At 45.3% G+C, this 27,805-nt stretch overlaps 1 protein-coding gene across 1 annotated transcript; it reads left to right on the top strand.

Moving 5' to 3' along the window:
- Window positions 1-10,526: 10,526 nt before the first annotated feature.
- Window positions 10,527-27,125, top strand: PSMD3 (proteasome 26S subunit, non-ATPase 3). The gene is made up of 12 exons (XM_068126763.2): window positions 10,527-10,910; window positions 12,618-12,808; window positions 13,636-13,773; window positions 13,905-14,041; window positions 14,207-14,397; window positions 20,931-21,034; window positions 21,885-21,999; window positions 22,098-22,217; window positions 22,489-22,592; window positions 26,184-26,339; window positions 26,526-26,576; window positions 26,751-27,125. The coding sequence occupies exons 1-12, from the start codon at window positions 10,742-10,744 to the stop codon at window positions 26,826-26,828; spliced, it is 1,554 nt and encodes a 517-aa protein (XP_067982864.1). The 5' UTR covers window positions 10,527-10,741; the 3' UTR covers window positions 26,829-27,125.
- The last annotated feature ends 680 nt before the right edge of the window (window positions 27,126-27,805 follow it).

Genomic DNA, 27,805 nt, shown 5'->3' with positions numbered 1-27,805 from the left:
CATACTACAACATACTACTACTACAACAAACTGCATACTACTACTACAACATACTACATACTACCACAACATACTAATACTACCACAACATACTTATACTACTACAACATACTACTACTACAACATACTATTACTACAACATACTACGACTACAACATACTACTACTACTACATACTACTACTACTACTACGCCACGCCATTTTGCTGTTCCTCGAGCTGTGCTATTTTCGACATTTCCTTCTCATCCTCTTCCGTTTTCGTTTGTATTTTGGGTTTATTTGGGTTATTTGAACCGAGTTGGTTCATTTTGTTACTTTACTTTGACGTCCCGTTTGAATTATTAGTCCCTTTGTGTTCGGGCCTAGCCGCGGCGTGCGGCCGCACCCGTGTGGGACTAGATTTGCCGCGCCCGATTTGTGGCGTATCACAAACTGTTTGACCTTGTTTTTGCTTAATCACCCTTGACTTTCTGTGCTAAATTTGCATAGTTTTGGCGATTAAGCCGATAGGTTATTTGCTCAACGCCCGTTTGATTATCCTTTTGAGTTCATCTTTAGCATACCGGTCCGGACGTGCTAAAGTAAGCAAAAGCTCGCAAACGAGCTAATTGGTTGTTTTTTTTCCATTTTCATTTGACGGGAAATATACCGTTAATAGTAATCATGCCTCTGGATGGTACATGGGCAAGGATGGCCGCTACTACCTCTGGTGCAGGTGGGAACCGCCCTGCCCACCCGTTTAAGGCGTTAACAAGGAAGCACGGGGTGAAATGCGAGTTGGGACAAATCACCCAAATAGAGGCCTATGTGAACGCACTCGCTAGTGTGGTTGATCCAGCAACGATAGTTGCAGCCTCGAAAATGTATGGACAAGCTGTGTTCTTTCTTAACTAAGAGGCTGCAGCAAACAAAGTCATTGAGAAAGGGATTAGTGTGGGAGGACTCTTTGTACAAGTCGAGCCGCTCTCAAGTCTTGGTACAAGGATAATTATATCTAATATACCTCCTTACGTGCCTGACAATGTCGTGGTGCCTTTCCTGGAACGACTGGGAGTGTTGAGATCACCCATCAAGCCTGTGTCTTTGGGCTGTCATGAGCCCTCCCTACAACATGTCTGGTCTTTTAAAAGACAAGTATCCATTGAATTGGGAAAGGAGGCTGAATGTGAGGGGTCGTTTGTTATTCCTTTTGACGGAAAGAATTACAGGGTGTTTTATATGACAAACGAACCCCGTTGTTTTGTATGCAAAGCGAAGGATCACAGGAGAGCAGACTGCCCCACTATCATTAAAGAGGTTGCAGCTCCTCAACGTCCAGATCAGCCTCGAGAGGATCCCAGCGTCACTGAAGGTAACTTAAGAGAGGCGGTTGCTCCTTTGTGCTCGAGGGCAGTGGACCCTCAAGAAATTTCTATACCAGCTTCTCATCCCAACTCTTCTGCTGCCATAAATCAATGGCAGGCAGTGGGAGCAGGGAAGGCAAAGAGAGCACAGAAGAGGAAATCAGAACCCGCAGAGGATGGGACCACGGAACACCCTGGTACAATTGAGGATGACACGGGAAGTAATGTGTCAAAGGGATTTGTAAAGCCTAGTATTCTGAAGGAGAAAAGAGTGGTAACCCAATCTGAAGAAATGGAAGAATAAGAAGAAGAAGAAGAGGAAACTATTCATCAAACGACAGGATATGGAGAGTCTTCTCTCTCAGATCCACCCAAAGACAGTTTGAAGAATGAACAGGAAGGGAGACCGTCAGGTAGTAAACCCAGCACGGTAAAGACAAACAACCTGGAGGTATCTGACTTGACAGGACCAAACGATACTGTGATGTTGGCTCCTGAGAAAATGCATCCAATAATAACAACTGCAACGAAGCTTCAAAATAAACCAGGGATTGAAACATCTACAAGAGCAGTTCTGAACCGAAGGATTAACACCGAAGTTTCAAAGGATTCTGAAGTAGCATTCATCGGTGGGACAGACAGAGAGAGGGAACCAGACACACAAGCATCAATAAAGTTGCTGGCACTGACCGACATCTCAGGTGATGTCACTTCACTCACTGTTGGCGCAGAAAGGGGAATAGTTGAGCACATCTCTAATTTACGACCCCAAAAGGTTGGATCTCCTATACCAACTGAGGAGGAGGCATCCATTCCCACAGGTGTAGCAACGTCCGCCGCATCAGAGCCAAAGGAGCGTTCCTCTGCGCCAGAAGATTATGCCAAGTCAGCCTTGAGAGACGACATGGCAGAAGACTTGACACATTGTACAAGTACACCAAAGGAGAAGGATCTTGAACCTCCAGACAGCGATGATGAGGAAAGTATTGGTGATGGGGAAGACTATCAAGGGTCACTGACTGGTTTAGAGACAGACCTACCTGCAGGACGCCATTCCTGCATTCCCAGCCAGGAGATACTCGAGTTCCTGGAACAAAGCTTGCATAGCAGGAAGAAAGTGGAAAATGCGCTGAAACGGTGGAAAGATTATGTCTTGCTAGTGCATTCCTTGTATGCACTAAGGAGAGAGGGACATAAAACAAGGACTTCAGGCTCGGCCGAACAAGCCCGAGTCAGGACGTTTCTAGCAAAGTTGTTGAGTTACGGGCCTGAATATAAATTCGTTTAGGAGGATGAATTTCACAGAAACAAAACTCTCAATACAATAATGACATCAAACTTACGAATAGGATCATTGAATGTCAATGGCTGTAAGGATGCATTCCGTGTGCACCAGGTATTGTCATTCTGTGTGAAGGAAAAACTTGAAGTAACCTTTTTGCAGGAAACCCACACGACCCCAGAGGCTGCATCCCGATGGGAAAACCAATGGGAAGGCTTGGCCTTTTTCAGTCACCTAACGGACACATCTTGTGGAGTGGCTACCCTCTTTTCACCAAAGAGGAAACCTGAAATACTTGTCGTAAAGGAAGCCAGTGTGGGGCGGTTGCTACATATAAAAGCAAAGTTTGAAGAATTTGTTGTCAATTTCGTCAACATTTATGCACCTTGTGTAGGAGTTGCAAGGGGGATTTTCTTCAACCGGTTGCAGAGATTCATGCTCACCTTGCCTGGTGAAGAGTGTGTAATTCTTGGAGGAGACTTTAATTGCACTCTAAACCCCTCCCTTGATCGAATAGGTCAGGAGCCGCATAATCCCTCTGTAAGAATATTACAACAAACCATAACACTGTTAAACTTGAGGGATACTTGGCACATACAACACCCCACAGACAGAACATTCACGTATACGAGTATCAGAGGTGGTCATATATCACAATCCCGGCTCGATAGAATTTACGTGTCTCACCGTTGGTGTAAGATTGTCAGTGACTCCGGCATAAAAGTTGCCCATTTCACAGATCACAACTTGGCCTGGATTAAGTTTTCCCTGGCGGAAACAAGGCGAGGCCCTGGCTTGTGGCACCTGAACAATGCTTTAAGTCAGGATGAAGCCTTTTTGTCAATCTTTTTGAATTTTTGGCAAGCCTGGAGGAATAAAAAAGGAGATTTTTGCTCACTTGGATTCTGGTGGGATGTAGGCAAGGTACGATTGAAATTGCTGTGTCAGGAATACTCATATGGATCGAGCAAAACACTTGGGTTAGGGATCAAAAGACTGGAAGAGGAACTGCTGCACCTTGAGAAGCACCTGGCCACACTTACCTCTACTGAACTGCAGGCATACCAAGAAAAAAAGAGCACCCTTAAAGCATGTAGTCGTGTGAAGGCACGAGGGGCGTATGTGCGCTCTCGTTTGCAGTTTATTTCTGAGGATGAATATGTCCTGAATTATCTCAAAGGGGTGGAAAAACGCAAAGGTCAATTCAGGACTATAGCGAGTGTTCTCGCAGAAGATGGTCTCTTGCTCAATGGCTCTGAGGGTGTTCAAAAACGAATTAGAGCCTTTTACGCTCAGCTGTATTCGGGTAAGAGCACAGATGCAGGTGCAGGTGGCACTTTGTGGAGTAATCTTCCTGAGGCCTCTGTAGAAGACCGGGAGCAGCTGGAGACTCCATTATCTCTGGAAGAATTGAAAACCGCCCTGCACAGCCTATCAAGAGATAAAGCCCCTGGCATGGATGGCTTATCATGTGAATTCTACACAAAAGTATGGGACTTGGTTGGACCTGATTACCTAAGCGTAGCTCAGGAAGCATGTGATACAGGTATAATGCCCCTTTCTTGGCGTCGAGCGATGCTGGTCTTGATTCCCAAGGAGGGTGACTTGAGAGACTTGAAGAATTACCGCCCTGTGTCTCTGCTGTGTGTGGATTATAAGGTCATGGCTAAAATGTTGTCACTCCGTCTCGGACCAGTCCTGACAAAATTAGTCAGCCCGGACCAATCTTATGCCATTCCAGGCAGGACAATACATGACAACATATCCCTTGTCAGAGACCTGATACAGTATGCGGACATGACTCGGACTCAAGTCGGATTTCTTTCCTTGGATCAGGAGAAAGCCTTTGATCAGATGAACCATGAGTATCTGTTTGAAACCTTGCTAACATTTGGGTTGGGGAGGAGATTTGTAGGCATGATTCAGACGTTGTACATGTCGGCAGAATGCCTAGTCAAAGTCAACGGTTTCTTGCTCGCGCCCTTTCCATTTGAGAGAGGAATAAGACAAGGATGTCCCCTGTCCGGCCAATTATATTCCCTATGTATCGAACCCTTCCTTTGTTTGATGAGAAGAAGGCTAACTGGCATTGTGGTGCCACACAACAGGGTCAACCTCAAACTTTCTGCGTATGCAGATGATGTTCTCGTGTTTGCCAGTAATGCAAGGGATATGCAAATAGTTTATGATTGTCAGCAGGTCTATTCAGCAGCATCGTCTGCTACAATCAATTGGAGGAAAAGCTTGGGGCTTCTAATTGGACAAATGCAGGTAAAGGAGTTACCAACACTTTTTCAGAAATTGACCTGGAGTCGCAATGAGCTCAAATATTTGGGGGTGCACTTATCCACTTCCCATGGGTCCTCACCACTCATTAACTGGAACACTTTAGGGGACAAGATCGAAGCAAAGTTGAGAGACTGGAGTGGACTACTAAAAGTCCTGTCTCTGAGGGGAAAAACACTCCTTAAACACTCCTTAAACAGTTTATAATTCCGAAGTTAGTATTCAGGCTCTCTTGCATATGCACACCAGAGGAGTTTCTGGTTAGGATGCAGAGGAAGCTACTGGACTACTTTTGGAATGGTAAACACTGGGTTTCCCTGGGCATTCTGAGCTTGCCTTTTTCAGAAGGTGGACAGTCTTTTCCCTGCCTTCGAAGCCACTACCACGCATCCAGGCTGAAGACCATACAACGTTACCTACATGTGAACCCTGCACCACAATGGTGCTCACTGGCATCATACTTCTTCAGCAAAGTGCTCAAACTTGGGTACAAAAGGAATCTTTTCATCATTACATCTCGGAGCCTGTCTAGTGCTACATTGCCTCTTTTTTATCAAGAAATGCTGAAGGCTTGGAATGTAGTCGACGTACAAAGAACAGTTCCTTATCCAGGCAAGGACCTGTTAGAAGAACCGCTCATTCCCAACCCTCTTCTACAGGGCCCAACTCTGGCTTCCTTTTCAGTAAGAAGGAGCCTCTTAGCTGGTAGCATATCCACAGTGGGAGACCTTCTGAACGATGGTAAGAGAACGCTTTTACCCAAGGAACTCGCAGCGAAAATGGGCCTGAGGACAATCAGGATCCCCTCCAGGATACTTGAAGAGGTCAAAAGCTCCTTGCCTCCCGATTGTCTGGAATATCTAGAGAATCCCAAAGAGGGTGATGGATCTGGACAGATGTCCATCGGTAACTCCATGGATTTTAAAATCCGACCACGATGTTGCGAGCTCTCTCAGCCAATACCTGCAAACAATATGAGTAAGACCCCTGGCACAGTGGAAATGTCGTTCTGTGGGCTATCAAAGAAAAAGATATACCTGCTAGTGATCCACTCGCTCCATTATATAGCTCTTGCAACCCGACTGGATACTCCCTGGCGTGAGATTCTACCACTTCCTTCGACGGTTCATCCACGTTGGGATTCACTCTACCTCTACCCAACGCCAAGAATGATGGCAGACTTAAGTTGGAGGTTGCTACATGGTGCACTGAGCTCTGGATCTATGATGCGGCACTTCACTAACGTCTCAGAGGATTGCTGCTTTGTGGTGAAAGGGAAACTATATTTCACATATACCTTCAATGCCACCGTCTTGAACCAGTGTTCTTACTGATGAAAAATCTTCTCTTGCGCTTCTGGCTTCACTTCTCTCCAACACTTTTTATCAACGGGCACCCGGTAAAGAAACTAAGCAAGTCACGAGATCTCCTTGTTAACTTTATTTTAGCCTGTGGGAAAATGGCAATATATAAAACCAGGAAGGCAAAAATAGAGAAAGATGTGGTGGAACACAGTTCTGTATGTCTGAAGGGCTTAATACGCTCACGCATTATTTCGGAGTACAAGGCGGCAGAATATAGTAACACTGTTCAAAAGTTTAAGGAAACCTGGACTATAAATGATGCACTTTGTACGGTCTCCCAACAAGATACTTTGCTCTTATTTGTATAAATGTGTTATTTGGCATTCTTTTTTTTGGTGTTCTTTGGCGTTCTTTTTTTTTGGTGTTCTTTGGCGTTCTTTTACCTTCCCCTTATCTGTCTTGGTAGTGCTTTCTCTTCAAAATGCTCTATCTTGTCTACTGTAGTTCAAACCATGGACTTGCAGAGATGAGGAATTGAGCGACATTAAACTGGGAACATAATATGTTTGCCTGAGCTTGCATGAGCTCTGAACGCAAATCTCTGTAACCTTTCCAACAAAAGCACTACTACTACTACTACTACTACTACGACATACTACATACTACAATGACAACTTGGCACTACAACTACTACTACTTCCACTACATACTACTACCACTTCATAATACCACAAAATACTATTACTACCTACATACATACTATCTACATACTACCTACATGCATACTACCTACATACATAATACCTACATACTTACTACCTACATACATAATATTTACATACCACTAATACCACTACATAATACTACTTACATACTTGCTACACAATACTTACTACCTACATACATACTACCTACATATACGACCTACATATACTACCTACATAAATACTACCGACATACATACTTCTTACATTCTTACTACCTACATTCTTACTACCTACATTCTTACTACCTACATACATATTACCTACATACATATTACCTACATACATAATACCGACATACATACTACCTACATACTACTACTACTACATGCATACTACCTACATACATACTACCTCCATACTACTACTACCACTACCTACATACATACTACCTCCATACTACTACTACCACGACATACATACTACCACGACATGCATACTACCACGACAAACATACTACCAAGATACATATTAGCTGCATGCAACTACTACAACTACATACTTACTACTTACATACTTACGACTTACATACTTACTATCTACATACTTACTACCTTCATACTACATACTGCCTTCATACTACATACTACTTTTATACTATTAAACATATTATACATATTGGAAAAGCAGTTGGCCATAGTGAAAAGTGTCACAGGCTCCATTTTCGTGTTTGGACCCGGAAACAGAATTATGACGCGGCGCGTTACGTCACGGCTTTCCAAGAGGTATGGCCGACTGGCAGCCATTTTGTTACTGAAACGTGTCACTAAAATGTCGGACATGCACATTGTCCAATTTTGTTCAAATTTGGCACAAAGACAATACACGAGTGTACATATGCAGAAGAAGATTTTGGTTTATAATCTGACCAAAGATGGCCAATTGACAGCCTTTGTCTTGAAACTGCAAAATTACTAAAACCACAGGGGCAAAGGGTGTTTTGGGTCTTCAAGGTGTTTTGGGTCTTCAAGGTGTTTTGGGTCTTCAGGATCTTTTGGGTCTTCGTGGTCTTTTGGGTCTTCTGGGTCTTTTGGATCTTCTGGGTCTTTTGGATCTTTGGGGTGTTTTGGGCCTTCAGGGTGTTTTGGGTCTTCAGGATCTTTTGGGTCTTCGTGGTCTTTTGGGTCTTCTGGGTCTTTTGGATCTTCTGGGTCTTTTGGATCTTTGGGGTGTTTTGGGCCTTCAAGGTGTTTTGGGTCTTCGGGGTGTTTTATGGCTGAGGGCCTTCTAAGGGTCTTTTGGGTCTTAAGGATCTTTAGGTTCCTCTTGGTCTTTAAGGGTCTTCAGGATGTTTTGGGTCTTCTAGGTGTTTTGGTTCTTCGGGGTCTTTTGGGTCGTCGTGATCTTTTGGGTCTTCCGGATCTTTTGTAAACCTGGTTTTCAGGGTCTTTAGGCTCTACTGACATTTTATGTCTTTTTCTCCTTGTTGTTAATCATTTACATCAACGATTTGGATAGTGGGGTGAAGAGTAGGCTTTCCAAATTTGTAGATGACACAAAGCTTGGAGGTAAGGTAGATAACAGAGAGGGTGGTGATCGGATTCAGAAAAGTATCGATACTTGCATAGATTAGGCAAAAGATTGGCAGGTGAACTTTAACCTAAACAAGTGTAAAATACTGGTGATACGTAAGAATAATGAAAGTAGAGGTCACATGATGCAAGGAGTAATTTTGGAGCGTGTCACATGGAAGAAACATCTGGAGGTGGTAATAGATACAGCAGGCAAGCACACAGGTCAGGACAAGGCCAGGTAGCTAAAGGTAAAGTGAACAGGGTTTTAGGTTGTTTTCGTCGGTGATAAATTATAAATTAAAACAGGTAGTTTTAACATTGTAGAGGAATTTAGTGAGGGCTCCATCTAGAATATTGTGTGTAGTTTTGGTCACCACAACTTAGGAAGGATGTAGCTGCCATATTGAGGGCAGGGTTACGAGATTGATTACGAGAAGGTGATTAGATTTTGGTTCAGGTCCGAATCCAGATCCGGCCGATCAGTGGATACAAAACGTCAACTGTTCAGCACCCTTAGCATGGATATTCTTGAGCATGCCACATCGTCTCAACCCAACTCCTCCCCTCATTCCCCCAATAAAATGACGTCGTTTCGACGGACATATTTGGACTTGTGGTGGTGTGGCACAGACATGATGGGCCGAATGGCCTCCTCCGGCATCTCGTTTCCTCGTGTCTCCATGGAAACAGTGCTATCGTGATACTCCGACAAATTCTGTCCGGGCCGTCGTTTTCAGTTTTACTCGATACTCTTCTGACAACTTTCCTCAAATGATTTATTGTGTTGGCAGCGGCTATAGAGGACGAGGAAGAGGGAAAGAAAGATAAATAAATGTGGAGTCAGAAGGAGGAACGCCTTACCAAGCTTATCTATGCACCCTACGATTGCACATTTTGTTAGATTCCACCGGTCATACATTCCATTGGTGGACAGTTTGGAGAGCAGGACTGTATCAAAAAAGCAGGATGTATTGTTCACCAGTTTGTGGCTTTTTGGGACTTAATGCAGAAATGAACTCGAACGTTGCCAGAACGCCCCCTCCTAGACCCTGCCCCCCCCTCCTAGACCCTTTCCCCACTCCTAGACCCTGCCCCCACCTCTAGACCCTGCCCCTACTCCTCGACCCTCCACCCACTCATAGACCCTGCCCCCCACTCCTATACCCTGCCCCCCCCCCTCCTAGACCCTTTCCCCACTCCTAGACCCTGACCCCACCTCTAGACCCTGCCCCTACTCCTCGACCCTCCACCCACTCATAGACCCTGCCCCCCACTCCTAGACCCTGCCCCCACTCCTAGACCCTGCCCCACTCCTAGACCCTGCCCCCACTCCGAGACCCTGCCCCCACTCCTAGACCCTGCCCCCACTCCTAGACCCTGCCCCACTCCTAGACCCTGCCCCACTCCTAGACCCTGCCCCCACTCCTAGACCCTGCCCCCACTCCGAGACCCTGCCCCCCACTCCTAGACCCTGCCCCACTCCTAGACCCTGCCCCCACTCCGAGACCCTGCCCCCCACTCCTAGACCCTGCCCCCCACTCCTAGACCCTGCCCCACTCCTAGACCCTGCCCCCACCTCTAGACCCTGCCCCTACTCCTCGACCCTCCACCCACTCATAGACCCTGCCCCCCACTCCTAGACCCTGCCCCCACTCCTAGACCCTGCCCCACTCCTAGACCCTGCCCCCACTCCGAGACCCTGCCCCTACTCCTCGACCCTCCACCCACTCATAGACCCTGCCCCCCACTCCTAGACCCTGCCCCCACTCCTAGACCCTGCCCCACTCCTAGACCCTGCCCCCACTCCGAGACCCTGCCCCCACTCCTAGACCCTGCCCCCACTCCTAGACCCTGCCCCACTCCTAGACCCTGCCCCACTCCTAGACCCTGCCCCCACTCCGAGACCCTGCCCCCCACTCCTAGACCCTGCCCCACTCCGAGACCCTGCCCCCACTCCTAGACCCTGCCCCCACTCCTAGACCCTGCCCCCAGCTCAGTCGCTTCGTCCCCTCCTTTTCACCATACAGCTTTTTCTTCTCTCAATGCTCGCAACAATGAGTCAGTTGCACTCTTGCAGGATCGATCCACAAATTAATGAATTTTTAAAAAGGCAAAGTTCGATTGATCGACAATTGCTAGGCGGGACTAGTTTCCCGTAACCCGGAAGCGGAAGTGGCCGCACATTTTGTGGAGTCATCTGCTTCGTGCCCGCCGCGTTAGCCGTTAGGCCTTTGTGTGCGTGACTACGATGAGGGAAACGAGCAAAGCGCAAAAGAAGAAGAAAGAAAAGGAAAAGAAGGATGAAAAGAAAGAGGAAAAAGGGAAGAACGAGGACGTGGAGATGAAGGATGCGAATGGGCAAGCCGAGCAAGAGCCAGAGAAGACTCAGAAGGAACTCGACCAGATTACATTAGAAGGTTCGTTTACTGATTCGTTTCCCTTTTTCAGTGACGTATTAAACAACTGGAGCTCTGACTTTTCCAAAACTGCGAAAAATGTTGGTCCTGTTCAGTTTTATCAAAGTTCTTTTAACTTTTCCTTGTAGTTGTAGTTGTAGCGATAATAGTAATAGTCGATAACAGGCGGGGTGGGCCGGGTGCTACCTTCCAGGTTACACTGAACCCTCACACTGGCTCCATGTCATTAATTAATGAATTAATTGTTACGACGTGTTACACCGTGAGGAATAATTAATTAATTATTGTACGGTCACACTCAAAGGAGCTAGTTGTGAGTTTGGAAAATAAAATCGCCTCCTCATCCACACTGCACCTCATCACCCCATCCCACCTCGCCCCGATTCCACCACCTCGCCCCGATTCCACCACCTCGCCACAATTATACCAAGTCCCTACTCCACCTCGTCATCCCCACTCCACCCCATCACCCCCACTCCACCTCGTCTACCCCACCCCCACCACCTCGTCTCCCCCATTCCACCCCGTCACCCCCACTCCACCCCGTCACCCCCACTCGTCACCCCCACTCCACCTCGTCTCCGCCACCCCCAATCTACCTCGTCTCCCCCACCCCCAATCCACCTCGTCTCCCCCACTCCACCTCGTCTCCCCCACCCCCACTCCACCCTGTCACCCCCACTCCACCTTGTCTCCCCCACTCCACCTCGTCTCCCCCACCCCCACTCCACCTCGTCTCCCCCACCCCCACTCCACGTCGTCTCCCCCACCCCCACTCCACGTCGTCTCCCCCACCCCCACTCCACGTCGTCTCCCCCACCCCCACTCCACGTCGTCTCCCCCACCCCCACTCCACGTCGTCTCCCCCACCCCCACTCCACGTCGTCTCCCCCACTCCAACGCTACCTCATCGCCCCCACCACCTCGTCACCCCTACTCCAATGCTACCTCATCGCCCCCACCACCTGATCATTCCTCACTCCATTGGCTCATCGCCCTATCAGAATCATGTACTGGAGATCTGCACACGGGTATTCTCCATACCAGGAAGGGACTGATTGATTGGGTTCAAAGGAAGCATTATAGAGGGTAACAAGGTTTTGGATTGTGATTTTTGTGTGTGTGTGTAAGTGTGTGTAACAAGGTTTTGGATTGTGATTTTTGTGTGTGTGTGTAAGTGTGTGTAACAAGGTTTTGGATTGTGATTTTTGTGTGTGTGTGTAAGTGTGTGTAACAAGGTTTTGGATTGTGATTTTTGTGTGTGTGTGTAAGTGTGTGTAACAAGGTTTTGGATTGTGATTTTTGTGTGTGTGTGTAAGTGTGTGTAACAAGGTTTTGGATTGTGATTTTTGTGTGTGTGTGTGTGTGTGTGTAACAAGGTTTTGGATTGTGTGTGTGTGTGTGTGTGTGTGTGTGTGTGTGTGTGTGTGTGTGTGTGTGTGTGTGTGTGTGTGTGTGTGTGTGTGTGTGTGTGTGTGTGTGTGTGTGTGTGTGTGTGTGTGTGTGTGTGTGTGTGTGTGTGTGTGTGTGTGCGCGTGTGTGTGTGTGCAACAAGGTTTTGGATTGCGTGTAAACTTTTTGTAAATATACATTTATTCCAGAATGATGGTCCATAATTATGTTGATCATAATTATTGAACTAGTATCTTTGGAATCCCTCACTGATATTACACGTACTTCTTCGTCATTGCTCCGACTTGTGTGCAGAGTTGAAGGAGCACATCAAGCAAGTGGAGAAGTCTGTGTTGAGTAAAGAACCACGTTTTGTGCTCCGTGTTCTGCGTGTGCTCCCATCGACTCGCCGTCGGCTCAACCCGGCCCTGCTGCAGCGTGCCATCTCTGCTTTTCTTTCGGGCAGTCCAACGACACGTGACTACCTCCTCATGTTCTTTGACGAGGTGTGCTTTGGCTCTCTTTCCATGTTCCTGATTTGGAGTCTGGTCATTTTCCTTTATAAGGAATATTTTGGGTTTTTCTTAAACGATTTTTTTTCATTTTGGTGATTAATGTTATGTTGCTGATGCTCACCATCGTATAACACAGGCCATTGGTGATAGGCAAGCATGTATTCGACCATAATATATGAATTACAAAAGGACCAATGTATGATTATTATCGATAATACGAGCGGATAACCTGTCCTGAGACGGGTTAATTCCCCCAGATTTATGTGCATCTTTTTCATCACTCGAAGCGCTCTCTCCCAATGGCAGCAGCAATGGACAGAAATCCTCCTCAATCTCATTCTTCCCTCCAGGTGTTCAAGACAGCTGTTCACCACCATCTCAGATTGTCCCCAATCCAAACCATGATATTTTCTACCCTTGTTAAGCCCCCACTCCCCAAATCTTGCTTCTGTATCCATGTTATCCACCCATTGCGTTCTCCTGTGCCCCTCATTGTTACCCCCCCAAACCCCAATCCCTTGTTTGGTTATCTCAATCTATTTTCTCCTTTGGCCCATGCTGTTGGCGTTGCCCCCTTTCTTCTTCTGCTGTTGCTTTTGTTATGTTGCATCCTGACCCGTTCAGTGTTGAAGCTCGTCCACGAGCCTCGACTTTGAATGCAAAAAAATAAAATAAAAGAAATCTGCCCTGCAGATGACACTATTTTTCCCCTCTTTCTTTTAATCCTTATTGACTGAGGTTTGTTTCCCACTCCACATTATTCCCACATTTACCACACTTACCTCTTGTTTAATTTTTCTGGTCTTCCCATCATCCAGCCCATGGAGTCTGATGGAGACACTCCATTCAGACCTCGATCTGGAAAGCCAGGAAGCCAAGCGCCATTGCCTGAGACTGAGGTTTACCTTCAGCTCCTCTGTCTTGTACACCTGCTTGACAGCAAGCGATACACAGAGGCAAGTCTTTTGAAAACCAGGGCTTTTTGAGAGTTGTTTAACCATGTGTTTAGGTACCCTCCATTCACTTGCTCACGTTGAATTGATTCCATATCCTGCAAGTACCTATGGCACGGTGTACTCCCATCCAGGCCCAGCAATGCTCGGATGACCTCATGCAAAGGATCACGGTTCAGAACCGGCGTATGCTGGAGCAGCTGGCTGCCCGCTGTTACTACTACCATTCCCGTACCTACGAGTTCCTCGATCGGCTGCACAACATCCGCGGGTATAATGAAACGGTTTGGACCGGCCCGTCGAGTAGAGCTTTTACCTGAATATTATTAGTGTTCATGTTTATTATTATTCTGTGATGAACTATCTCTTAACATGAGCTCGATACTTTAATTACATCTTTGCATCTGTTCCAAATATGCACACGCATGTGCTCTAGCCTCCTGCTGGCACGGCTCCGCACGGCAGTACTTCGCCATGACACAGACGGACAAGCTACATTGCTGAACCTCCTCCTGCGAAGCTACCTACATTATAACCTGTATGAGCAGGCTGGCAAGCTGTTATCCAAAGCTGTATTCCCTGAGCAGGCCAGCAATAATGAGTGGGCTCGCTACCTCTATTACACAGGTATGATTGTTACCCCTTTTTGTGTGACCTAAAAGTTATATTTGTTAATTCTCCCATTTTGCATTTGGTCTTGTTTTGATCATAATGTCTGTTTTATTTGTATTGAAAATAGGTGCTGAGGTGGAGTATTGCACATGTCCATGGGTGAAACTCCTCCCGTATCGTATATTTTAACGACCCATACGGGGGTTTCCATATTTTCGTCATCACAAAAGCATGCCACGATTTTTGGGAATTGAGGTGCCATTCCGAAATACTGATTCGTTTCTTAACCATGTAGATTTGTGTTGAATTTATCCAGGGACAAAAACTTCCAAGCACGTTACCGTGGTCATGTGCCCATTGGGCTGGAGAACGTCTGTCTAGGTCGGTAAATACGGAAATAGCGTCTATTGTTGGAGTTTCGCCTCGCTGTTCCTTCCTATGGACTTAATGGGAAATACCGAAGTGCCGTTTTCACATTTCATGAAGTAAAGACGGGATTCTGCTGAACACAAAACCCGACGAGTACAAATACATTCAAAGTACATCGCACCCCATGCCAAAACAATAACATATCCTCCAGCGCTGCCAAAACAATAACATATCCTCCAGCGCGCGACATTGCCGGGTGCCGAAGCCACCGTGCAGCACATAGAGACAGTATTGGAAGGGAGAGATGTACAAGAATTGATTAATTGTGTAATTAAATAAGTAAATATTAATCGTAAAATAATTAATTTCTTAATCAATTGGCGAATAGAATACCTAAACCACCACAGTTTCATCCGAATCTGTAACCTTAAAAAAAAACAATTAATTAAATCGATTAGAGTAATTAAATAATTAATCTATTAATTGATTAATCACGAAATCAAAAATACAATTTACAGCCAAATCTCTTGGTCATTGTCGTGTCCAAATATCAGCTTCCCAGTTCCAAAGGTGCCTGAGATATTGCCCAGATGAGAAAGGAAATAAATAAGTATATAATTAATCGATATTAATGAATTAAAAACAAAAATTACCGTTTTTGCCAAAGTACTTGCTCACTATTGTGCCAACATTTCAGCTTCCTAGCTCAAAGAATGGCAAAGATATCACCCAGACAAACAAGATAGAAACCGGAGTGAAAACTGATTACCGTACTCTTTCAGCGCACGGCATCCCCCTTTGGTGCCCGGCGATGACGTCATGCAGCGCCTGGAGATGGAATAGGAAAGGAAAATTCCACAAGGAACGAACAGCCCCCAAACCAGATAAGGTGTGCAATAATGTCAGTGAAGTTTGTGTCCACATCGATACGAGACCAATAAATCTAACAAGGAACTTTGATGCAGGAGGTGGTTGGAATTATTAGTTCCACCTGCCTCTTTTTGGACAACATTACCAATTTAACCTCCCCTGTGGATTTGCCATTAACCCGAGGTGGCATAACATGGGTCCGGCCCGAAGACTGGGCATGATTTTTGTTGTGCTGTAACTTTTTATAGAAATTTTTATTTGCATGACCCCTTCCAGGTATCCTTCTAAAAGGTGGTAACAAACATTTGTTGTATATATATATATATATATATATATTGTTGCGGATCTCGGACGTCGGCGCTCCCCTTATCAAGGGGGGGTTAATCCCCTTGTCTTTTTATCTGGCCGACCCGAGTCCTGGGGGTTATAACGTCCTTCCCGGCACGGCGTTAGATAGGGTTTGTTAGGCCTAGGGGTTCACTACTACCTAAGTACTAACGCCGGCCGGAAACGAAGGAATAACTCCCGCTCGAACCACGGATACGATGGAAAATGCTGAGCGGATAGTAATCCGCGATCCGAGCTATTAACAAAGTGACTAGACCAGATTATAGCAGTTTCAATCGTGCCACGTTTACCCAATGATAGAAAGGACGGATGCGATCGGATGGAGAGGAAACCAGAAGGTAGGAAGAACAAAGATGGGTTTATTAACAAATGTACAGAAGAAGAGGAAACAAAAGGGATGTACAAGATAGGGAGAGGAAGAAGCAGCACACAGGGCAGTCTTAAAACAGTCTTATTCTAATACCCCAGACAAACGTACCCACTCACACGGGGATTGTAGCTGGATTGTAGACCAGGTAGAGGGTCCGGCGATGGAGTCCAGGCTCCGGTCCCGTGGGCGAAACCCGGCAGGCAGCTCCGCGTATGGTTGAACGCGACCGGACAGTTCATATAGCGGGGAGAAGCTGGTGTCCTGTGGCGTACGTAATAAATGCACGCTCGTGCCAAACGCACCCCCTCCAATGTTCTCTTAACAAGCGCGCCCTTCTTCTTCAAGTCTCTTACAACCAGCGCCCTCTCATCAAAGAGTTTACAACGCGTGCGCCTCCAACCAGTTCCGTACAACCAGCGCTCTCCCCTCCAAGTCTGAGTCCAGAGCGCCGCTGAATAAGTCCTGTTAAATGCCAACCTTCCACTCGAGTGTTTCGCGAGAGTCCTGTGAAAGGGCTTTGCGTTCGCGCTTATATAACTCGCCGCGCGATCACTCCGCGAGCCAAAAAGCCACGACTGTCGGTGATGTTACCTCAGTCCTGGTTGGCTGGTGAGGGCTTACCAGCCACGCCTTTGACGACTGGATGACGTGGCCACACCTTCTTCTTGGCGCTCCGCCTCCTTTCTCGGGCCTCACCGCGTGTCTTATGGCAGCGTTGAGCGAGCGCTAAGGCAGCGAACGCTGCTAACAAAGGCGCGTAACAAATTGAGAGACATAAGGCACCGACTGTAGGGGCGCGTAATGGCGTCTCTTGGAGAGGGAGGTCGTAAAATGGACAGAATGAAATGGGCCTACTTCTTATTTGATTGACGCAACGCAGATTCAACTATTGAAACACGGCCTTATCTAAAACACATATTAATGATATAACTGGAATTTCTAAGGTGGCCTACGCGTTTGTGGCCCAACTAGGGGGTGCAACCTTTAACCTTTTAATAATGGGATATTTACAAGAGTGTGGGTTCTAAAACCGCAACAATATATATATATATATATTTTATCGTTCAGGTGTAAGAGAAGTCATTTTTATTTTTTTTGTATTACGCCAACTTTACATTAGCCAGGTCAAGACCCGAGCTATATTTATCATTCCCGTGTACCATGTACCTAATTTGCATGTGCTTAGTTTGAGTGAAGGTTTCTAATCTGCAGTGCTGTTTTGTGACTCATCTGGTGATGTATTCACATCATTTCAAATCTTTGTGTGCTTCCTTGTCATTTCACGTGCTTCCTGAGTTTTTCTCAACTTCTCATTTATTATTTGATCTTGTTTGAAATCTAATCGGCGCTTCAATTCCTTCGATCAATCAAAGCATTTTCTTTTTATTTCACATGATTTAAGACTTTACTAAGTATTTTTATTTTGTTGAAAATATCACGTGATCTGTGAGGTTTGTGCTTCTACTTTTGGCTTCGTGCCATTTTGGATTCCATCCATGACGTGCATTTCTGGTGTTTTGCGATTTCTTTGTGGTATTTTACGACCGCGTTTCTACCTTTGATGAAGGTAAGTTTCTTTTTATCCTCGTGTGTGTGATGTTTTTTTTTTTGTGGAGTTATATTGGAGCTTTCTAATGTGTGATACACCAAAATGATAGTCATGTTCTCTGAGTTGATTCAGATAATTAACTACAAATAATCCAGAAGAATTCTCAGGCATCTAAACATTCGTCATATTAAGGTGTATAGAGCAGCTTAATCGGTCCTTCTACGGCATGGCATTACAATTACAAAAAATAAAACGATGATAACATTGTAGCTAAGCATTTTTAAAAATTAACACTTGATAATCTATCTATAATTCCAGTAATCTCTGTGTGTATGTTTGTATGTTTGTATGTTTGTATGTTTGTATGTATGTATGTATGTATGTTTGTCTGTGACCGCTGTTTCTCGACAACTACCGGTCCGATATACTTGAAACTTGCCAGGTATATTGCTGGGGACCCGAGGATGTGCCTTTTCAAGGTTTCATATTAATCGGAGAAGTAGTTACCGAGCTATGTCCAAAAAACGATTCAACCAATCAGAGAGCAGCGAGCTATCACGTGTGCCGAACGTGGCGAACAGACTCTGCCTCGGACGGCACATTTGAGAGCGTATTCATTTATTTCACGTTGGAAAACTATGTTGCCGTTAAACTATGTTTTAAAACTAATTAAAACTAATTTGCGATTCATCGTAACTGCGATTTGCGACCTTCCGGACAGTGAAGACTTCACTTCCGGCAGCCAATCACAGAACGCTTTGTTGCGTAGGCGTGGCCGATGTGAGAGCGAGCCGAGCCCAGCGCGTGCGCCATTACGGTTCGTAATTCGATTTCTTCCGGAGAAAATAATAATTTCTCGATTTCTTATGCGCATTATTTCTCCCAATTCAGTCAGAGCGAAGGGCGGAAGCGAAGAGCATTGTTTTTTTTGTTTACGGGCGTACGGGCGTACGGGCGGGGTAGAGCGTACGGGTAGCGTTTTTTTTTTTTTTTGGCAAGGAACGGGCACCCACGTACGGGCATGCCCTAGTATTAACAACAACAATAGTAGTAGTATCATTTGGCGAAAATGAACGTATAATCCTCCACCCCCAACCCTGCCCCAAGCATATCTAGGTTTGGTGAAAGGTAAGCTAATGCTGAAGCACTACAGCAGGTAGGCATGCTACAAGGCCCTGAAGAGCAATCAAAATTTGGACCAACGGGCCCACTAGTGTATCAAAAGTCCTGGAAAGGTATGTGGTTTTTATAATTAATTTCTTTTATTATAATAAAAAAATGTTGCACTAACTGAAAATAATATTCCCAACACGACCACACTCTCACCCTCGCCACTGTTGGACGAACCTACGAGGGAAATCCTTTGGAATAAAACTGCGTCCATGCCACAACCAACCACTGGGCCTCGTTCCGGGTCGTAGGCCATGCTGTGCATACCACTCCATCGCGCCTGACTGAGCATCCCCATCCCAGCCACGCCACCCTCGAAGCTCAAATGCTTGATGCACAGGGCTCCACACAATCCCCCAGAGGCATGAACAGCCATTTGAGTGTCAAATTGCAGCATGTGAGACTCACATCTACACGCTCCTTGCAGCGGCCCTCATGTCTGCTTCTAAACAAGCCTCTCCATCCCGCTCCTATTACCAGCTCTCCCTCCACAGCACCTCCCTCCCCTTACCGCTAGGGTCATGGCCTTTGCAACGCCACCAGCGGATTCAAGTTGGGAAATGGTGTGACACGGCGATTGTGTGTCGACTTCATCAGTGCCATCTTGTGTGACGTGTCTGTGCCATGAAGAAGGTAGGCTCGGGTAGTAGATCCAGGTCAGCCCAGGCAGCGATGCCGATTGATAGAGATTCTGGGGGGGGATGTTGTGACAGTAGGCGGGAGATGCAGGAAGTACTGGGGGAGTTGAAGAAGGCATTTGAGAAGCATGGGCTGAAGAAGACTGGGGTGATGATCGAGCAGTAGGGAAAATAAATGAATATTATGTTAGAGGGGAAAGAGATCAAACGTGGAAATAGGTTTGAGTATCTGAGGGGGAACAGTGGCCAGTGATGGTAAGTATGAGGCAAAGGTGTGAAGGAGGATTCAGGTGGATGTGAATGCATGGAGGGTGGTGGAGGGTGTAATGGCAGACAAATATATCGAGGAAATTGAAAAGGTTGTGGTGTCTTGTTTAACACCGGCCTACCTTTATGGTCTAAACTGTGGCACTCACTGACAGACAACAACAGAGGCTGCAGGTGTGCGAAAACAACTGAGTCAGGGGGATTGCGGGAGTACAATGGGTGGATAGGAGGATGGATGAATTGAAGGACATTGCTGTGCAGATGAGCTTGATGGGGACATTGATAAAAAGCCGGCTGTCGTGATTTTGACGCTTAGGGCGTTGGATAGATTGAGGGAGCCAGGTAGGAGAAAGGTAGACTGTGGTTGTGATGGGAGGTTTGTGGAAGGAGGGATGTCAGTAAGGTGGGGTGATTGGAGAGTGGGCAAGGCAGGGCATAAGACTTTTACCATTGGACCTCGCCCCTTATCAAGAGAAGAAGAAGAAGACTACTGCAGTGTGATGAACATTGAGCTTGAAGATTGATCCCGAACACTTTGTACCCATTATCATAATAGTCGGTGTTTGGACGAGTCAGCAGTACATACAACAAGGAACCTAAAATAGAGCCCGAAGGCCTTTCATTTGGAAATGTGTGAGGGAATCTTAAAAATACCAAATCACCTTCATACAATTAAGCTGGCTATCTCAGTAGTAAAGAACATTGCATTCCACAATGCAAAATGTTGCTTGTGCAGCATCATAATGACATATTATTCCCTTATTTGACTCCTTTGGATGTTAAACTGAAACTGGGCACACGATGCTGTGCTTTGTGCTATCCCGACATTTTCAATGCTTCTCAAGTTGATGATGTCCAAATGATACCCATGAAACAGATCTTCACGATGTAGTAATTTGCCTTCTGCGTTGCAGCATAATAACCGAGATGCTAAATTGTACATTGAGCACGAGACCTTCTCTTCCAGGGCGAATCAAGGCCATTCAGTTGGAGTATTCTGAAGCACGGCAAACTCTAACCAACGCCCTGCGGAAGGCCCCTCAGCACACTGCCGTGGGCTTCAAACAGACGGTGAGACATATGCACGTGTGAAAAACCCTCTCCCGAACCATTTTGTAGATTGTTTTGGTAAGGCCAATTAAACAAGCGTTACGCCTAGGTCCCCTGTCGGGGAAGTGATGCGAGTTGACAAAGTGGAAGACGCGGAAAACATGCTATGATATGATATTTCGCTCACAAGGTTCAGACATACATGGAGGCGGCCATCTTGGATTTTGACGTGGCGACCCAATTTTCAATAGCGTTCTTCCTTATGCCTAGATACACCCACACACCAGATTAGAAGTTGGTACTTCGCTTATTTTTCAAGATATTTTGCTCACAAGGTTCAGACCTATATATGGTGGCGGCCATCTTGGATTTTGACGTGGCGACCCAATTTTCAATAGCGTTCTTCCTTATGCCGAGATACACCCACACACCAAATTAGAAGTTGGTACTTCGCTTATTTTTCAAGATATTCATCTCACAAGGTTCAGACATACATGGCGGCGGCCATCTTGGATTTTGACGTGGCGACCCAATTTTCAACAGCGTTCTTCCTTGTGCCTAGATACACCCACACACCAGATTAGAAGTTGGTACTTCGCTTATTTTTCAAGATATTCAGCTCACAAGGTTCAGACATACATGGCATCAGACATACATGGCGGCGGCCATCTTGGATTTTGACGTGGGTTGCACCCACACACCAAATTCGAAGGCGGTCCTTCCATTACGCACGCACGCACACACGCATGGACGGACACACGGACGGAGGGGAAAACCATAGTCCCCCTTTTGCTCCGCGGTGCGACGGGGGACAACAAATGATGTCTGTATTGGCAGTCTGTGTAAATAATTAGTAAGTTCCTGACTTCAGGTTCACAAGCTGCTGACCGTGGTGGAGTTGTTGCTCGGGGAAATCCCTGACCGATTGCAGTTCCGACAGCCGTCCCTTAAGCGTTCCTTGATGCCGTATTTCCTGCTCACTCAAGGTATGGAATGAAGGTTAGAAACGTTTAAAGGATACCTGAACAAAAAAAACATTCGACTTCAAAAAGTATAAAAATTATGTTGCACATGTTTGCTTTAGCGGTACGCACAGGGAATCTGGCCAAGTTCAACCAGGTGTTAGAGCGCTTCGGGGACAAGTTCCAGGCTGACTGCACTTACACTCTCATCATCCGACTACGGCACAACGTCATCAAGACAGGTTTGTGAGCAGTACTTGGGAGTGCATAGTGAGTATCACAGTTATTAACACTTCCTTTGAGAATCAACACACGTCAGAACAAACCTGGAGCCTCCCTTCTTTTTGTTCGTTGCTCAAGTTCTGTGGGACCATCTTGGTGTAACACTGACAGTGCATCAGACACGACTCGTGAACAGAGCTTAGCCCTTCATTATGACAACCAAAGCTCAATTTATTTCCCTTCTTCCACAGACATTGACCACAAGTTGCGTTTTGCGATTGTCGTGAGCAGGTGTGCGGATGATCAGTCTCTCGTATTCCCGCATCTCGTTGGTGGACATTGCTCAAAAGCTGCAGCTGGACAGTCCAGAGGATGCAGAGTACATCGTGGCCAAGGTGAGGACATTCTGCTCACCTGTTATCTTGTTTTATGGTACCAGGTTGTAAAACGAGTCTACAGTGCATTCAGAAAGTATTCACACCCTTTCACTTTTTTCACATTTTGTTATGTTGCAGCCTTGTGCTGAAATCGTTTAAATTCATTTTTCCCCTCATCAATCTACACTCAATACCTCATAATGACAAAGAGAAAACAGGATTTTAGAAAGTTTTGCAAATTTATTAAAAAGAAAAAACTGAAATATCACTTTGACAGAAGTATTCATACCCTTTGCTATGACACTTGAAATTTATCTCACGTGCCTCCCATTTCTCTTGATCATCTTTGAGATGTTTACACCTTGATTGGAGTCCACCTGTGGTAAATTCAATTGATTGGACATGATTTGGAAAGGCACACACCTGTCTATATAAGGTCTCACAGCTGACAATGCATATCAGAGCAAAAACCAAGCCATGAGGTCCAAGGAACTGGCTGCAGAGCTCAGACAGGATTGTGTCGAGGCACAGATCTGGGGAAGCATACAAAAAATGTCTGCTGCATTGAAGGTTCCCAAGAGCACAGTGGCCTCCATAATTCTTAAATGGAAGAAGTTTGGAACAACCAGGACTCTTCCTCGAGCTGGCCGCCCAGCCAAACTGAGCAATCGGGATTCTCCATGATCAAACTGAGCAAACATGAGCATGACTGAGCATGGATGACATGAGCATGATGAGCTCATGAGCAGATGAGCATGATGAGCATGAGCAGATGAGCATGATGAGCATGAGCAGATGAGCATGATGAGCATGAGCAGATGAGCATGTTGACATGACATGATGAGCATGGACATGAGCATGACAGCAATCTGAGCAAACGGGATTCTCCACCAATCTGGGATTTATGGCAGAGTGGCCACACGGAAGCCAAACAGTTCAATCTTGGTTTCATCAGACCACAGGATCTTGTTTCTCACACTCTGAGAGTCTTTAGGTGTTTTTTTGCAAACTCCAAGCGGGCTTTCATGTGTCTTTCACTGAGGAGAGGCTTCCGTCTGGCCACTCTGCCATAAATCCCAGATCGGTGGAGTGTTGCAGTGATGATTGTCCTTCTGGAAGTTTCTCCCATCTCCACACAGGATCTCTGGAGCTCAGCCAGAGTGACCATTGGGTTCTTGGTCACCTCTCTTACGAAGGCCCTTCTCCCCCGTTTGCTCAGTTTGGCCGGGCGGCCAGCTCTAGGAAGAGTCCTGGTTGTTCCAAACTTCCTCCATTTAAGAATTATGGAGGCCACTGTGCTCTTGGGAACCTTCAATGCAGCAGACATTTTTTGAAGGCTTCCCCAGATCTGTGCCTCGACACAATCCTGTCTCTGAGCTCTGCAGCCAGTTCCTTCGACCTCATGGCTTGGTTTTTGCTCTGATATGCATTGTCAGCTGTGAGACCTCATATAGACAGGTGTGTGTCTTTCCAAATCCTGTCCAATCAATTGAATTTACCACAGGTGGACTCCAATCAAGGTGAGGTGTAGAAACATCTCAAAGATGATCAAGATAAATGGGAGGCACGTGAGATAAATTTCAAGCGTCATAGCAAAGGGTATGAATACTTCTGTCAAAGTGATATTTCAGTTTTTTCTTTTTAATAAATTTGCAAAACTTTCTAAAATCCTGTTTTCTCTTTGTCATTTTGGGGTATTGAGTGTAGATTGATGAGGGAAAAAAATGAATTTAAACGATTTCAGCATCAGGCTGCAACATAACAAAATGTGAAAAAAGTGAAGGGGTCTGAATATTTTATGAATGCACTGTATATTAGCTGCACATTTAACAGCCACGCTCTTCAGCATTCCAAGGTGAAGGGTTCAAACTAGTACAGCTGCTTAGCAGGCGCTGCTCAGTTAAGACTTTTAAACCACCGAGTGGTCTTCATCTGCGATTGTGCAGACAACACGTTCCAGGTGTAAAATAGTTCTCTCATTGGGGTTGCATCACATGAATGTAATTTTGGAGAACTGATGTGTTTTTAACTTCCTTCAACAATGGGACATCAATTTGTCAAACGAGGCTTGATCTGACACTTGTGGTCTCAAGAAACTAGGTGATTATGAAAACGAAGCTGAATGTGCCATGCCAATAAATCCCTGTCGTTACCCCAACAAATATTAGGCATATTATATAGACAAGCATTGCCTTGCAAAATTTGTATAAAAAATGTAGACTTGTGGAACAGAGGGTAAAAAGGAGAAAGAGAGAAAGGGAAGATTCAGTAACCTGCATGAAATAGGCCTGGGCTAATGGGGGTACACAATATCATAGGAAGGGCTAATGGGGGTACACAACATCATCGGAAGGTGTAGGGGATGATATGATATGACATGACATTGAATAGGCTTGGGTTAATGGGGTACACAATATCATAGGTTGGTGTGGGGGATGATGACATTGAATAGGCTTGGGTTAATGGGGGTACGCAATATCATAGGAAGGGCTAATGGGGGTACACAACATCATCGGAAGGTGTAGGGGATGACATGACATGACATTGAATAGGCTTGGGTTAATGGGGTACACAATATCATAGGTTGGTGTGGGGGATGATGACATTGAATAGGCTTGGGTTAATGGGGGTACGCAATATCATAGGTTGGTGTGGGGGATGATGACATTGAATAGGCTTGGGTTAATGGGGGTACGCAATATCATAAATTGATGTGGGGGATGACATGACATTGAATAGGCTTGGGTTAATGGGGTACACAATATCATAGGTTGATGTGGGGGATGATGACATTGAATAGGTTTGGGTTAATGGGGGTACGCAATATCATAAGTTGATGTGGGGGATGACATGACATTGAATAGGCTTGGGTTAATGGGGGTATGCAATATCATAGGTTGATGTGGGGGATGACATTGAATAGGCTTGGGTTAATGGGGGGTACACAATATCAAAGGTTGATGTGGGGGATGACATGACATTGAATAGGCTTGGTTTAATGGGGGGTACACAATATCATAGGTTGATGTGGGGGATGATATGACATTGAATAGGTTTGGGTTAATGGGGGTATGCAATATCATAGGTTGATGTGGGGGATGACATGACATTGAATAGGCTTGGGTTAATGGGGGGTACACAATATCATAGGTTGATGTGGGGGATGACATGACATTGAATAGGCTTGGGTTAATGGGGGGTACACAATATCATAGGTTGATGTTGGGGTGACATGAGATGGTGGTGCACTGCTTGATAGAAGCCCCGGAGAGAAGAGTACGATTGTTTTCTTTGAGTATTCGGACATTTAAAATTTTGTTTCATTATTTTCTTGATCGACAATATAAATGTACATTCCGAATTATTTAAAAAGGTATGTAGTATCGTGAAGGGGTAAACGGGCAAATAATCTGACACTTGTAAGGTTGGTCCGAAATGATGTACATGATAATGGTGAAGAAAAACATGTCTACTTTGTTTTTTGTAAGTTTTATAAACTTAAACATGGATGCCAAAATAAAAATCGATATAAAGTAACGCAGGAAGGTTCAATGTCGTAGAATAACTTTTTGTCGAGGAAATTCCTCAGGAACATTAACATGTGCACAGGCGATTCGTGACGGCGTGATTGAAGCGAATATAAACCACGAGAAAGGCTACGTGCAATCCAAGGAGACGATTGACATCTATGCAACACGTGAGCCGCAACTGGCGTTCCACCAACGCATCGCCTTCTGTTTGGACATCCACAACATGTCCGTTAAGGTGTGCTTTGGCTTCCTTGTGGTTCTGCCTCACAATATTATAGTAATCGTTACAAGAGGTACATTGAACCGGTGGGGGTGCTCATCAAGACGGGGCCTGCACTGAACAATGAAAAGGTCTTGACATTCCTATTCAATGCTGCATGCTTGTGACATCACTGGCTTTTCTTGTTTTTGTTTTTTTAAGGCGATGCGATTCCCTCCAAAATCTTACAATAAGGACCTGGAATCTGCAGAGGTATGATTGATTAATTATATACCGAATATAATAATAATAATAATAATAATAATTCATTTATTTTGTATAGCGCTTTTCATGAAGCCCAAAGGCGCTTTAAATATGAACACTTGCATTCACTTATTCATCAGCTGCTCGGTGACCTTTTATCAAACCTCTGTGTGCCCTCGATAGGAACGGCGTGAGCGAGAACAGCAAGATTTGGAATTTGCCAAGGAAATGGCTGAAGAGGAAGATGATGGCTTCCCATAGTCCCAGGCACCATCTTTTGAAATGTTTGTTAGATCGGGGTAGTGAACGTTAGGGGAGGCTTTGCTGCTCTTGCCTATTCAGTTTGTACATGGGCATGCATATGTTGAACGAATAACATCAGTGTGCATGCATCTCTCTCCTGCAGCCCTGCTTCCTTTACCAAATTCGTTAAATTTGGCAAGTACAGTGTGAGAGCCCTTAGGTATGACATCTTTTATGTAATGAAGTGTATTTTTTTTCTGGGTTTAATGCAGTTACACTTTACAGTTGAAAATAAATGCAGATTGTGAACTTCCATCCAACCGAGCAAATGGTCTCACGTCAAAGGCAACAGAGCGCTTCCAACCATTGTACAAAACTTTTAAGCTGCAGTGTATTAAAACCAAGAGACTTACCTGTTTGAACTTGAGATCCATGAATCATTAACTGTTTGCTCAGATGAGAATGCCAAATTCCTTAATTGGGTTCACAGTACTGCAAAGGGACAAGATGGTGTGGAGGGAAACCGTTTACCTTAGAGCTATCATCTGGCTTTGATTCTGTCTTACCATACTGTTGGATTCCTGCTTTCTCATTGGTCCCTTGGATGTCAAGCTGGGCATCCCATCTGCTAGCATTTGTTAGGCAATATTGCACAATCTGAAGGGTTGTTATGATATTGCTGGCCCCTGACCAAGTTGAAAATTGACACCTTAAATTAAAGACAGGCCAAAATATTCCCTAGAATAATTAATTGGGGCTGTTAAAGCAATTGGTGCAAAGGTGTAGAAACACCGTCTGTACTAAAGTGCTACCTTAAATGGAGAACTATCAGTTTATTCAGCTGAAGCCGAGCGAAGCGAGATAGATTATTCCTGATAAGTGAAATGCCCTACAACCCACACCAACAGAAAATGGACTTTTTGGAACACTGGCCACATTTGTCCATCCAATCATCATGTAACTTTGTTAAAATGTTCTTCATGGGTCCGCACTCC

This window comes from Myxine glutinosa, chromosome 10, assembly GCF_964187855.1.
Source record: "Myxine glutinosa chromosome 10, kmMyxGlut1.1, whole genome shotgun sequence".
Classification (NCBI taxonomy): Eukaryota; Metazoa; Chordata; class Myxini; order Myxiniformes; family Myxinidae; genus Myxine; species Myxine glutinosa.
This window is presented reverse-complemented; position numbering and strand designations above follow the sequence as displayed.

Coding starts and splice junctions, on each gene's coding strand:
- PSMD3 (XM_068126763.2), top strand. CDS start 10,742: ATGAGGGAAACGAGCAAAGCGCAAAAGAAGAAGAAAGAAAAGGAAAAG. Junction 14,398..20,930: donor TCGCTACCTCTATTACACAG/GTATGATTGTTA, acceptor CTTCTCTTCCAG/GGCGAATCAAGGCCATTCAG. Junction 22,218..22,488: donor GCACAACGTCATCAAGACAG/GTTTGTGAGCAG, acceptor TGTCGTGAGCAG/GTGTGCGGATGATCAGTCTC.